General features: G+C 43.6%; 1 protein-coding gene across 9 annotated transcripts in view; it reads right to left on the minus strand.

Annotated features, from left to right (window-relative positions):
- Nucleotides 1–12,675, minus strand: part of RNF38 (ring finger protein 38) — a 189,008-nt gene extending 176,333 nt beyond the window's left edge. For 2 of the 9 annotated variants that reach the window (XM_058302086.1, XM_058302084.1), the window contains exon 1: nt 12,375–12,639. In XM_058302086.1, the coding sequence (XP_058158069.1) occupies nt 12,375–12,621 (247 nt within the window). In that variant the 5' untranslated portion in view covers nt 12,622–12,639. Of the gene's footprint in view, nt 1–5,802; nt 6,078–8,321; nt 8,645–11,382; nt 11,603–12,374 lie in introns of those variants that run through there. The other 7 variants (XM_004457274.4, XM_058302081.1, XM_058302083.2 and 4 more) reach the window with 7 other exon arrangements.
- Between the last annotated feature and the right edge of the window lie 1,929 nt (nt 12,676–14,604).

A 14,604-nucleotide genomic window follows, 5' to 3' on the forward strand; every position in this document is an offset into this window, starting at 1 on the left:
CCCATAAGCAAAGTAGGAGAAAAAGAATTGGTAATGCTCAATTCAAAATCAGATCATGTATCAATCTATATCTACTGCTTCAGAAACTTCTTAATTACACATACATGTATTTGTCAATGTTCATTGTTATCATAAATAAAGTTCAAGTATATTTTAAGTCTCTTGGCAATCATTATGTACTTGAGTTTCTTTTTTTTTTTTTGGTACCTTGGCTGGGGATTGAACCTGGGAACTCGTGTGGGAAGCTGGCACAGCGCCACTGAGCTACACTGGTTCACCTCCTCCCTTCCTTTTTTTTAAGATTTATTATTATTTTTTAAATTTCTCCCCACCCCTTGTTGTTTTTCACTTGCTGTGTCTGTTCGTGTTCCTTGTTTCTTTTTTTTTTTTCAAGACTTATTTCTTTCTTTCTCTCCCCACCCCCACCCCAGCTGTCTGTTCTCTGTGTCTATCTGCTGCATCCTCTTTGTCTGCTTCTGTTGCTGTCAGCGGCACAGGAATCTGTTTCTTTTTGTTGCGTCATCTTGCTGTGTCAGCTCTCTGTGTGTGCAGTGCCATTCCTGGGCAGGCTGCACTTTCTTTCGCACTGGGCGACTCTCCTTGCGGGGTGCACTCCTTGTGCGTGGGGCTCCCCTATGCGGGGGACACCCCTGCATGGTGCGACACTCCTTGCGTGCATCAGCACCACAGGTAGGCCAGCTCCACGCGGGTCAAGGTTTGAACGGCGGACCTCCCATGTGGTAGACGGAAGCCCTAACCACTGGGCCAAGTCCGCTTCCCTTCCTTGTTTCTTTAGGAGGCACTGGGAGCCAAACCTAGGACCTCTGATGTGGGATGTGCCTAATCGCTTGAGCCGCCTCCACTCCCTGCTTTTGTTGTGTCACATTATTATGTTTTTTCTCCCTGCGTCCCTTGCTATGTCATCTTGTTGCACCAGCTCGCCATGCCTGCCGACAGTGTCAGCTGTCTTCTTTAGGAGGCACCAGGAATCTCTCTGCTCTCTGCCCTGTTGGGTCTCTCATTATGTTTTATCTTCTTGAGTCTCTTGTTGTGTTAGCTTGCCACGCCCAACTGTCATGCCAGTTCATTGTCTTCTCTAAGAAGCACCAGGATCTGAACCAGTAACCTCTAATGTGGTAGGCAGGAACCCAGTTATCTAAGCCAGATCCGCTTCCCTTCTCCATTCCTTTCATGGAAGAACTCTTACCAGTATCATGTGGTCATGCCATATGAAAGTTTACATTGGTACAATAAACATAACTTAAAAAAAAAACAAAAAAACAGATCATGTTCCAAAACCCTATAAGTACTGGGCCTGCTTTTGACCTGAGAATTCCATTTTCCCATAGAGCATTTTCAAAGTGGTGGGTTCCCAAAATGGCCCACAAGTGTCTATTAAGTCCACAATATGATGAAATAATATTAGAAATACCATCTACAACTGCTTATGAGAAAATTTACTTAATCTCAGGTCTCAACTTTAGGTCACCCCTGACCTCCCTAAAGGTAGAAAAATCTTAACAAGCATTCCAACTGATTGAGGCAGTTCATTTGCTACCACTCTGCTAGGTTATCCTCAGATAATCCACTCACTCAGACAGCTTCAACACAACATTAGTCTCTCCAGAGGATATGTAAAATGTTCGTATTCTATGTCAACGAATAAAGGAATATGTTTATGCTTTAACTTGTGACACATCAGATAGTTAATTACAAAAGTAAAGAAGCCTAAGGGGGAGGGGGGGGGGAAAAGAAGCCTAAGGAGAGGGGAAGGTGTGTGAGGGCAGTGTCCATATCCACAAGAAGGGCAGTGTCCAAATCCACAACAAGGTGGGATTCAAAAGTTCCTCCAAGTACAGCCAAATTTTCCTTTGAGAAAACTGTATCTGATTAAGTGCTTAAACAAGAACTCAGTTCTAAGATCCTAATGTTCTGACCACAGAACATGGGAGATTTTCTAAGAAGCAGTTTAAATATGCTTGATTTAAAATGAACACGCTCCAGTGGGTTCCCATGTGAAACAGTAATGACTAAAAAAAAAAAAACCTACAAAATCCTAACAAAATAATTCAGAAACTAAAAAAAAGTATTTCTGTGGAGGAGCTAAAGTAAAACAGAAGATTTAAAAAGAAAAAAAAAAATCACAAATTCTCTTCAGTGGCTAAACAGCAATCCACTTTGCTTACATTTATTCTTTTGTTACCAAAACCAACAGCTAAGGGGAGTTGATGTAGCTTAAGTGGTTGAGCACCTGCTTCCCATGTAAGAGGTCCCGGGTTCGAATTCCAGTACCTCATGAAAACAAACAAACAAAGAAAAAAACAACTCTCACTGGGGAATGGATGTAGCTCAGTGGTTGAGTGCCTGCTTCCCATGTATGAGGTCCTGGGTTCAATCCCTGGTACCTCCTAAAAATAAACAAACAAACAAAACACCAACTGCTGAAGTGGCTGTTGATACTATCTATGACATGAGATGTAGTACAGCATCACGGTTAAAAATACAGACTCTAGAACTGGACTGCCTGGGTTCATATCCTAGTTAAAATTCTCAATAGCTGTGTGATCTTCAGCAACGTCTCTGTATCCAGGTTTCTTCATTTGCACAATAAGGATGATAATAAAACCTACCTTAAAAGATTATAATGAGGATTAATTTCACTGATCCATATATAACACTTAAAACAGAGACTGGCACATAATAAACACACAGTAAGTGACCACTATTATCTAGGTCTTAAAGAATAAGGGGGGTGGGGCGGTGGGGGTGAATGGGGACCTCATATTTTTTTAATGTAATATTTTTTAAAAAATAAAAAAATAAAAAAATAAAGAATAGGTAGGATTTGAAAAGGCAATTGAAGAATAGGCACTCTAAGACAAAACAGCAATGTAAGCAAAGGAACAGAAGTAGAAATTATATGTATATGGACAAAGGATTCTATTTCCAGAGAATAATATTCATGAGGAAGAAGAATAAGATTAGAATAATGAAGACCCAATAAACATACAGTCTTAGAAGGAAGCTACTTCGATTTTTTATCTGATTAGATCTATACTTTAGCAAGGGTAATTATCAAGGTAATATATTACTATATCTAACGCTGTTGTGATGTTCTCTGCCCTCTTCTAAAAAGTTAACAATACCAAAAATATATTTGTTCTGTTAATACAGTCTCAGAAATATATCATGGAATGGTTGCATATCTGAATCATCTCTGAAATTCTTACTGTGCCTGGTATATAATAGGCACTCAATACAAGTTTATCAACTCATTACTTTAGATATTGGGTGGCCATCAGAGACCAATGAAATAAAGAGTCAGGAAAGGAAATACATACCAAAAATTAAGCAAATGAAGTAGCCCAGCTAACAATTTTCAATTAAATTCAAATAAGTCACTGCTGATTAACACTGACCTAAAAGAGGGGGGATATTCAACTTAAGTTTTCATTTAAAACAGATAAAATGGATACTTGTGTATTTTTTAATTGTATAAAATTTAACTGTCAAATTGGTACAGGGTTTTCAAAGTATTAATCAGTCAAAAACTTTTAACAGATTATCCAGCAGCTTTCTGTGGAGATAGATTTAAGGTAAAATAAAAATCATACTAGGCAGTAGGAATAAAGATACAATTCCTGACTTGACTCCCAACAAATAAATGAAGGAAGGGTAGAGACAGAAGCAGGAAGGTTCACATGGCATACACACTATCTGGCTGCTTCACTCACCACAAATGTCAGAGGTAACAAAAAGGGCCCTTTTTCTCACCCAAAAGTACTGGAGTTCACTATCCTAAAGCCTAAAGATCACCTTTGCAATGAATTATTTGGTGCAATTTTTGAAAAACAAACAAAAAGCAATTTGTTTGGGATACTAGTAAGGGTAATACAGTAACAGTCAACAGATTAAGATAAAGAGTTTTCACTAAAAAATTGCCAGCAGAACTTGGAAGCAAATTATGACATAAAATAGTTGATATAAGAATTTAATGAGCATATATCCCCAGTAAATTCATTTTTTCTGGTGGAGGTAGAGGGAAATCATCTTCCAAAAATTGCACTTATTTTTTAAAAACAGATTAGTAGGGAAGCAGATGTGGCTCAAGCAACTCAGCTCCCATCTACTACATGGGAGGTCCCTGGTTCAGTTCCCAGTACCTTCTAAAGACAGCAAGCTGGCACAACGGGCAGGTATGGCAAGCTGATGCAACAAGATGATACAACAAGAAGAAAAACATAATAAGAGACTCAACAAAACAAGGAGCAAAGGTTCCCAGTGCGTCCTAAAGAAGACAAGCAAGACAGCAAGCCAATGCTACAGGCAGGCATGGCAAGCTGAACAAGGATGATGCTCCAAGAGACACAAGAAGAAAAACATAATGAGAGAGACATCAAAGCAGGGAATGGAGATGGCTCAAGCAATTAGGTACCTTCCTCCCACATTAGAGGGCTCAGGTTTGGTTCCCTGTGCCTCATGGAAAAAAAAACAAGGAATCCAAACAGACATAGCAAGTACAAACAATGAGCGGTGGAGAGAAAAAAAATAAAATAAATCTTTAAATTTAAAAAAAAAAATTAGTGGAATTAGGAATGCTGTATTTTATACATGATTTTTCTATAAACCCATGTTTTAGTCTTCCTAGACCGCTCAAGCAAATTCCATGCAATGGGCAGGTTTAAACAAAGGCAATTTATTAGTTCACAGTTTTGAGGTTAAGAGAAAGTCCAAACCAAGGAGTCATCAAGATGATGCTTTCTCCCCTTAAGACTGGCATCGTGGGGCTGGCTGCCCGCAATCCTTTGTCCCTGACTCCTCTGTCACATGGCAATGCATATGGCAGCCTCTCCTGGCCACTCTGACAGTTCTCTTCCCAGTTCAGCTGAATTTCAGCTTCTTACTTCCTACGGCTTTCTCTTTCTACCTGAGTTTCATTCTATTTATTAAGGACTCCAGTAATAAGACTAAGACCCATCCTGACTGAGGTGGGACATACCTTAATTGAAATAACCTCATCAAAAGGTCCTATTTACAATGGGTTCACACATACAGAATGGAGTAAGTTCAAGAACATGTTTTTCTGCGGTACATACACCTCCAAAACACCACAACCTACAACTTCTCTAATTTAAAAAAATAATAACAGGGAAGCGGGTTTGGCTCAACGGATGGAGCAACCGCCTGCCACATGGGAGGTCCAGGGTTCAAACCCAGGGCCTCCTGACCCATGTGATGAGCTGGCTCAAGCTCAGTGCTGAGGCGCGCAAGGAGTGTGGTGCCAAGCAGGGGTGTCCCCCGCACAAGGGAGCCCCACGTGCAAGGAGTGTGCCCCGTAAGGAGAGCTGCCCAGCGCAAAAAAAGTGCAACCTGCCGGGTGGCACCCCATACATGGAGAGCTGACGCAGCGAGATGATGCAACAAGAATAGACGCAGATTCCTGGTGCCGCTGACAAGAACAGAAGCAGAATCAGAGGAACACACAGTGAATGGACACAGAGAACAGACAACGGGGTGGGAGATGGGGGCAGGGGGGGAATAAATTTAAAAAATAAAATAACAGGCAAACATTTCCATGCAAGGAATAAAAGATGATGAAAAAGTTAATATTTATTCACTTATAGAAAGTGCAATAAAAATTTCTGGGTTTAGCATTAGAAAAAGAAAAAAAGAAAAAACCAGATAGTGGGAGCATCTCTCTCTGTTCCTCCTCCATAGTAAGTAAGTTATTTGGCTTTCTTGGGTAATCAATCATTCTGGCAATACAAACATAAAGCAAAAGAGATCCAGATTTCTACATACCTTCTAAAGTACTTTTCAGTTAAAATTACAAGTTCTTTTTTTAAAGAAAGAGTTCCAGGCTCAATCTTGTGCTTTTTAAAGCTTCAAGGATCTTGCAAGTATTAGAATTTTAAACTCTGAAATGTATTCAGTTAAACACTTTCCTGTCAGCCTTACCAACAACGCTCCATTATCCACTTTTGGTACTGCCTCCAGATGATTTTTAATCCCCGCCTGACTTCTCCCTACCAACAAGTACTTGGATACCATCTTTACCCTGCCTGCCCCCATTACTCGGTTGTGCTCAGGGAATTATAATTACAGTGATCCCGCCTTTAGAACATCCTCAGAACACAAAGCCTCTTTGTATGATTGGGGATGGGGGGGTGCCTTCCAGGCTCCACAGCAAAGGGTGGTGGTGGCAACAGAAACAACAACGGAGGCAGAGGAGGTGCTACGGTGGCCCTCACTTCTGGCTCTACATTGTTCCGTGGGGTTTCACTTGTAGGTGTCCAGCCAGGGTTCTGGAAAAGCCTCTACAGCCCCTCCTATTGGGGATGAGGGGAGATAGAAAGGGAAGAGGTGGGGCCTGTCCTGACCTGTGGGCACAATCACCACCAAGCCTAGAAGGCCAGGAAACAGAAGGAAGCAAGAAAAAAAGGAGAAAAGAAAGCTTAGCTGTCCTGGAACACAGGAGCACACTCCTCTCTGCAGTTCTCAGATAATAAAGTTTCTGACAATGGAGCGTATTACCCCAGGAAATCTATGGTTAGTACTGGTATTAATGGCATTCAACAGATGCTCAAATATTGAGGAGGGAATAAAATCTACATAGGAAGACAAATCCATAAAAAAAAATTAAAAACAAGATAGCCAAAAGTCACATGAAAAATGCTTTTTGTTAATTATGACTCCAAACTTACTCTATTTACAAAAATGATTACGGCATGCACACTTATTTACTTTCAGCCTAATCTAGTCTTCAAAACTGCTCACTCTTTAGCTCTGTGACAATAAAACAGGTTTCAAGTAAAGATAAGCAAGTACATCTGCAAATACTGAAAATGCTAAAGCTGAAGAGATAGAGACAGGTAACTTTTCTTCAACTCAAGAACATCCCAAAAGTACTCCAAATTTACTACTACTCTCATCAAAATTTACTACTGCTCTCATCATGTATATATTTCTTCCTCTGACTGCTTCTTCCCTGTTTTTCTTTCAACAAAGTGATCATATATGTCAAAATTCAAAATCTCTCACTACCTTATACCTACACATTTTATCACTAAAACAGAAAATGCAGTGAGAGCTTTTACATCATGACTCGAGGGAACTACTGATAAGCCCTAGTATAATCTCATCATTCTCCTCCACCTGTCCAACATCACTTCAGTGAACTCTTCTAAATAGCCCCATGAATAGCATTAATATCCATCTGTGATTGTCAGTGGAAGCCCGGCTTGTGCAGTGCCTAGCATGGGTGTTCCAAATCCCGGCCGCCAAATGAGGAACATGGGGCCATGAGACGTAAACTGACAAGTTATACAAATGACACAGCTAATTAAGTAGCAGAGCTGGGATTAGAACTTAGGTGTCCTGCCTCCCAAGATGGTTAAAATGAATCTGTGGAGGCAAATCCCCAGTGACTTCTTAAAGCAAATTACAATTCGGCCAGTTGTGGTAAAATTAAATTCTGGAGTGGATTGTGGCCGGGTCCTGGCTTGCTTGGATGGCTACACCAGGAGAGCAATACTTTTTATACTTTTTTTTTTCCTTTGGATTTTTTTTTTCTTTTTCTTTTTCTTTTTTTGGCTCTTAACTTTTGTTACATAATTTGTCCTGTTTACAAAATAATTGGTGGTTTTTCACTGACATGGGGTAAGATAAATATAAAATAGTTGGATTTAATTATAAAAAGTTATTTTACTCACATACACAGTAACATCCACTTAAGCAGAAAAGGACAAAAACTAAAACCACCTCAGGTAAGGCAGAGAAGTAAGAACTCTTTATTCTCCTTATATGAGCATAAGACCATTTTCTTAAACATTTTTAGTTTTATCTATGTACATTTTCAGACAAAAAAATTCCTTCAAGACAGCAGCAAAAGCACAGTGGAATTTATCCCTCACCCTCAGTCATGTTTTAAAATAATAAAGACAATAGTAACCACTTCAAATGTATTATACCTCTCTCTTAAGCCTACAGAACAGCACTCTTCCATGACAACTATTCTAAAAACACACTGCCATTATTTGGAAAAGCAGTAGGACGTCCAGTCTTGTCCTTGGTTCCGCACTCCCTGCCTTCTCTCTCCAAGAAAAAAAACGAAACAGCAGGAAGCACAAACAACCACTTAATGGAAAATATAAATGGGTAAATATTTTCAAAATTGGTTAAAAAGTCTCAGGTCTTAAATTCAGGAATGCTCACGTAGGGAGAAATAGGATGAGAAAAATAACATTGCACTTCCCCTCAAAATGAATGTTGTAAGAATACAAGAGCAAAAAACACATAGCTATTTTCTCTCCTTCACTTACCAGATACTTTGGTCTTCTGACATCTCTCTCGTTCTGCCTTACCAAAACTAATGGTATTCTCAAAATAATTCTGTATATATTTCTCTAATCCATAAGAAATTTTACAATTTTTAGCTGAGAAGGATGGTAAAAAGTCAGAGGTGAGTCCCATTCTATGAAAAATTCACATACAGCAAACTCTGTTAGAGGCCGAGACTCCTCTCAGAAGTTTTACCACAGTGCCTAAAACGAATACGGTTACATGTGGATTAACAATTCCAAAGCTGCAGGAAGCATGCTGGTTCAATACTGCACCTTTGTGAGAATTTAGAAAATGGTGCCCACTCTTTGAGAGGACACAGTTGCATACCAAGTACTCATCTTGGTAAGTGAAGCACAGAACGGGTTTCTGTCCCTACTTGCCTCCAGAAACAGGCTCAATCTCTACAATCCTCCACAGCAGCCTACAAAAGTGTACCTAGAGCACCTGCATCTCCTCAGTGGGTTTCCAGAAAGAATCTCACCAAACACAAACAGGCATTTCACAGATTTCACTACCAGAAAGCCTCATGTTAGTTAATGTAAATTCATTCCGACATACAGTAAGAGGAGATCAAAAACGGTCTAGAATATTAGGGAAACTAGCAAATTTGAGAGAAAGTATACTCTTCCATCTTGAGGAACGATCAGTTGCTTCCTAAAGACTCTAAGCTTTGATCACAAATTCAAACAGCTGAAATCCAAGTACATGCCATAAGCTAAAACACTTAAAACAGAATCACTATCATCTGCAGAGGGAAGAACCACCTTTCTCCTAAGGAAAGCATGACCACATTCATTTACTTTGGGTGCCTTAGTTTCTCTCAAATTTGCTAGTTTTCCTTCTCTGCCAAGTCCTCTTTTGCACTAGTCCTAACTATAAAACCACACATTGACATGTGACTGAAGTCTCTAAAATGAATAAATATTCCTGGTAAGTGGTGGGGTCCTTAAATTACCTGCCTGAAAATAAGAGGAACTGACAGCCAGGATTAAGAGGTGTTTAAAATTCAATTAGGTCCAACCCTATCATTCTTTTATGCTCCACTAAAGAGTCAAGTATCCTATGGGTCCAAATCCGTCCTAATCATCCAGAAAGGGCAACAGATAAAGCCTGGGGACTAGGCTGGTGGAAAACTACAGTACAGCCTCAGGTCAGAAGGGGCCTAAGACAGTGGTTCTCAAACTCTAGTGGATATCAGAATTAATTGACTCTGGAGCCTTTCAGAATCAGACCACTGGATCCCTCCCTAGTCCTGATAAATCAGAATGCCCTAAAGCATCTCTATTTTACAAGCTCAAATTGCTGACCTAGGTCCACTAGAAAGTTTAGAAAGGCTAAGAAATGCCCCACACCTATCAGTGGTTTCAAAATAAAATTCATCCATCTCAAAATTTGGTTTAGCAGGTCAGAAAGGGGTGATAAAAAAATCACCAGCTTAAATGCCCAAAAGAGTGTTCTAGGCTGAAGCCTATAGCTAGAGCTCATTATTATGGGGCAAAAAAAAAAAAACTTTTTTTTTTGCATGAGAGAAATATTTCAAATATTCAAATATAATATAATGAATACCTTTGCACCCAACCTTCAACATTAGCAAATCTTAATTCGCAATTATCTGATCCAGATTAAATAACAGATTACAGATACAATTGAAGATCTCTGTGTACACCTGTCCAATTCATGCCTTACCTTCTCTTCCCAGAGATCGTCTGAATTTTATGTTAGTGGTTCCCATGCATGTTTTTATATTAATACTATTTATGCACATAGCCCCAAACAATATCATTTTACATGTTTCAGACTTTATACAAATGGTAACATTCTGCAAGACTTCTTTTGTGACTTCTCCCCCCTCTGCCCCATATTATGTTTGTGAGATTCATTCATTTTCATGCATGGAACTATAGTTTGCTCATTTTCCACAATGCTGTAATATTCAACCATGTGACTATTTACAATTTATGCATCCATTTCCCTGTTGGTGAACATTTAGGCTGCAATGGGCATTTTCATGTACTTATTTTCTTGGACAATTATGCAAGAATTTCTTTGAGGATAAATCCAGAAATGGATATTTGGGGTAGATGGCTAGGTTTGCCCACCCTCAACTAGACATCACTAGACCTGCTCTCCAAGTGCCTGTATCCATTTACATTCCCACCAGCAGTACCTAAAAGTTTATTTCCCCACAATCTTACTAACACTTGGTTATCACATTTAATTTTTGCCAGTCTGAAGGGTGTGAAATGGTATCTCACTGTTGTTTCAATTTGCATTTCCCTGATTATAAGTCTTTGACAAGTAAATTTCCATGCTTTTAAAAATGTGTTGCTTAGAGATTTTTAGAAAAATCCAACCTATCTTGTCTGAATCAGGGCAGTTCTTCCAAAGCACCCTGCCAACAGCCACCGCAGCTGGAAGCGGCTGGAAAGCTGGGTACAGGAAGGCAGCAAGAAAACAGCTGACTTAAACAAGGAATCATGTTGGACAAAGGGCCCTAATTAATGCATTTGCTAGTCTATTCTTTCCCTCTTTTGTCAAGCTTTACTTCCAAGACAATCCTATGTGCACTTCAGGCCTGCTGCCTCAAAACAGGAGAGGGGATGAAGGGGACAGACCTTAGCGTGTCGATAAAAATAATACAACTGTCCTTATTTCAAAAAAAATGTGACTTCAGACCAGCACATATTACTCAATCTTTTAAGATACCATCTACCTTGAACAGACTTCTTTCAAACTCACCAGGTTTGCTTCCTTCGAAACAACCCCATCTTTTTTCTCTAGACCGGACTTGGTACACTTCTCTTCACCAACCTTTTCATCTCCCTTACCCCACAATGCCTGAATACCCTCTCTTTTCCCCCATTCTACAGCCTGTATTGCACAGTTTCACACAGACCTCTTCATTGCTTGTTACATGTTGTTTTCTCTTCTCTACAACTGTTAAGTCCTCTACTCCCCTCCCCTTCCAAAATGCATCCACAGTAAAGCCAAACCATCTAAGCACCCACTCCAAATAAAAATGGAAATCTGAAGCATTACATGCCAGACAAGTGTGAGACTTGTCCCAATTCTCCCAGCTTCCTTCCCGCTTCAAGCCTGGGATAGTTGTTCTTTCTCTGGAGATTCTCCAAGTGTAGTAGGTCCAGACCACCTGGAAACACCTCATTTGGCTTTCTGTGGCAGAAATGCCTTCACCAGGGCCATAGAAGCATTTCTGTTTGGGGCATGAACGAATTCCGGCCATTTAGTGATAAAGAACACCTTCCTGTCGCCTCCACAAAAGCAGGCAGGCCTTCCCATTAATTCCAGCTGCATTGGTTTAGAATGTGCAGTGGTGGGGAAGGTGGCCTGGCAGAGACCAAAGGTCCCACAATAAGTTTCCGAAGCTCTGCCCCACTCACCGAAGATCGCCCTCTCTCCGGAGCACACTCCTCACGGGGGTCTCTCTGCCGGTGGCTCCCCAGCTCGCCTCCCCAGAGTACCACCAAGGTCCTAAAGAGACCCCTGGTTCCCTCCCCCTCACCCCGCAAGAGATCCTTTCACCTAACCCTGCCCAAAATGCCTACGGTGGGTGTGCCTGGGACCAGGCCTAGCACCCTTTTCTCCCCGATCAATCTCTCTAGGTTCTCGGGGACTGAGGGCTCTGCCTCCCTCCAGCCGCTATGCTCCGGGCCTGAGCCGGCTCAGGGTGGCACTGGGTCCCAGCCAGGCTCCGACTCTCACCGACTAAGTGACCTTGGGCGAGGTCACTTCCCCCTCTAAGCCTCAGTTTCCTCCTAGGTCAAGCGGAGACCCAGAGACCTTGCCTACCCTGGGGGAGGGGGCTTCCCAACCGGTGGAAAAGAGCTTTGTGAGCCACTCGGCGCGGCAGAGACGCAGGGCTCACAGGGGCTCCGGGGTGGGACAAAGCTGACCGGGACAACGCTCCACCCCCTCCGCGGGGCTGGGCGGCTGGACCACACGCCTTCGGGCCCCCAACCCCGGGATCAACCCAAACCCTTGCCCGCCTGGCCCGCTCCTGGACCCCGTACCTGCTCCCGGCGCTCGGCCGCAGGCGCCGCCACCCTGAGCGCCCGTCCGAAGAGGCCCGTGGCCCGGAGGGCTGAGGCGGCCGGCGGCGGCGGGCTCGGGCCGGGGCGGCGGCGGTGGGGGGCGCGGGCGGCGCGGGGGCCCGAGCTCGGCGGGGCCCGGCCTGGGAGACGACGACTGAGGCTGGAAGTGCCCGGCGGCGGCTGCTGAGGCGGCGGCGGCGACCGCGGCGGCGGCGCTTCCGCTCATGGCGGGGCCGCGGGCAGCGGCTCCGGCTGTGACTCGACTCCGGCGCGGCGGGCGCTGGCTGGGCCCCGGCCGGCAGCGGCGGCGGCGGCAACGGAGGCGGCTCCCGGAGGGGGAGGAGGCGGAGCCGGGAAGCAGTGGCGGCGGCGGAGGGGGCGGGGACGCCGGGGGGCGGGGACGCCGAGGGGGCGGGGACGCCGCGCCGCCGCCGCCAATGGGCGGCGGGCTCCTGGGCCGTGGCTCCCCCGCGGGTGGGGCGGCGCTGTGGGGCATCCTCAGCGCCGCCGCCTGCGGAGGCGCGGAAGCCGCGGGCCGGCCTCCTGCGGGGAAGCCCCCTCCTTAGGCCGCCCCGCCCTCAGCCCGCCCCTGAGGAGCAGCCGCGGGTCTACGGGGCCAGGGCTCGCGCAGTCGAGGCCCGCAGCGCGCCTGGTGCTCAGCTGCGCGACTTCCTCCCGCGCCAGGGTTTGCGCCTGCGAATTTACTGGGGGCTTGGCCCGGGTGCCTGCTCATCTCCGCCCTACTCGCCGCCTCTCTTTCCACGGGTGTGCCGCTTCGGTCCCCTGCCTTCTCTCCGCTGCAGTAGATCTAGTGTTCCCTCCGTCCTCTCCCTTAGCTGTTTCCTCAAAGTTTTTCCCTTTTAGCTACTTTGGAAAGAAACTCTCCCTTCCCTTCTTAGGCCATGTTTCATTGACAAGTCAGTCCCCTTGGGGGTTGAGAGAGAAGATAGCTGAGATAGAAACGAATGAGATGGAGATGAGCTTCCCCTTCCCCTGAGTTCTGGTGACCCATCTTGAATTCTGAAGAGCGGCCACCAAGGCTCAGCCCTGACCTCTTGCACCTTTCCCTGGCTTTCTCTTCCTCTTTCCTGCTATAAATGCCCTGTGGTTATAAGATATAAAGAAGCCATCCAACTCAGCTGAGCTGAGTTTCGAAAGAAGGAGAGGCTTTGAGGTGAGGAAATGTTTGAGCTGTGCTGACAATTTTCCTGTGAGCGAAAAATTCAGATTCATGACCTATCTCCTTGAATGTGATGTTGATCACTGAATCCATTTCCATCTCATGTTTCTCTCTTACCAAAATTGAAGAGGACCAAAATAAACTCAGGCATGTGCTAAGGATGGGTCTTGAATACAAACACGTGGGTTAGGATGCAGTTAAACTGCTGACTGGGTCATTTCCTCACACTTTCTTCACATAGATTTATCAAATAGGAATTGAATAGATCTTTCGTACGATATATATATATGATATATATATGAAATATATACGCTTAAAAGTTGACAAGGCACACTGCTGTGCCCCACGAGATGCATGAATAAATCTTTGACAGCAAACATTAACTCAAATCCCACCCTGCCACTTACTAGCTCTCAATAGTTTGAACAAAACATGGTCTATTTGTACCCCCAAAACCCAAACCCCAATTTCATCTCTTACAACTCCAATTTGATAACTACCGGGCTCATCAAACCCAGACCCAGAAGAAAAGAGGCAGGCAAGCAGTTTAATGCAGCAACCAAAGAAACCCATCCCAGACTGCCTCTGGGCCACCTCACATTTCCAGTTAAGGGATCCATGAGTGTTGTGACCTTTAGCTTTCAAAATTTCCATCCTCCAGCTATGATCAGGAAGAAAGATGAACATGGTTTGTTTAGGAAACCATAAGTTCAAAAGGTGATGAGTGGTGCAAAGAGATCAGACTGGAGAGGTAAGATGACACCAGGTCATCAAGAGCCGTTTAATCTGAATACTAAGGGGAGCCATTGAAGGGTTTAGTGAGGGAATAACGTCACCAGCTTGGATTTTGAACTCTGGCTACTATGTGGAGAATGGGTGGGAGGGAATCAAGAAGAGAAGCAAGAAAAACAGCTTAAAAAGCTGTTTAGCCAGCAGGATATGCATTCTTTTCAAGCACTCATAGATCCTTCTTCAGGATAGATCATATGTTGGGTCACAAGATGGGACTCAATAAATTTAAAAACACTG

The sequence above is a fragment of the Dasypus novemcinctus genome, chromosome 8, assembly GCF_030445035.2.
Source record: "Dasypus novemcinctus isolate mDasNov1 chromosome 8, mDasNov1.1.hap2, whole genome shotgun sequence".
NCBI lineage: Eukaryota > Metazoa > Chordata > Mammalia > Cingulata > Dasypodidae > Dasypus > Dasypus novemcinctus.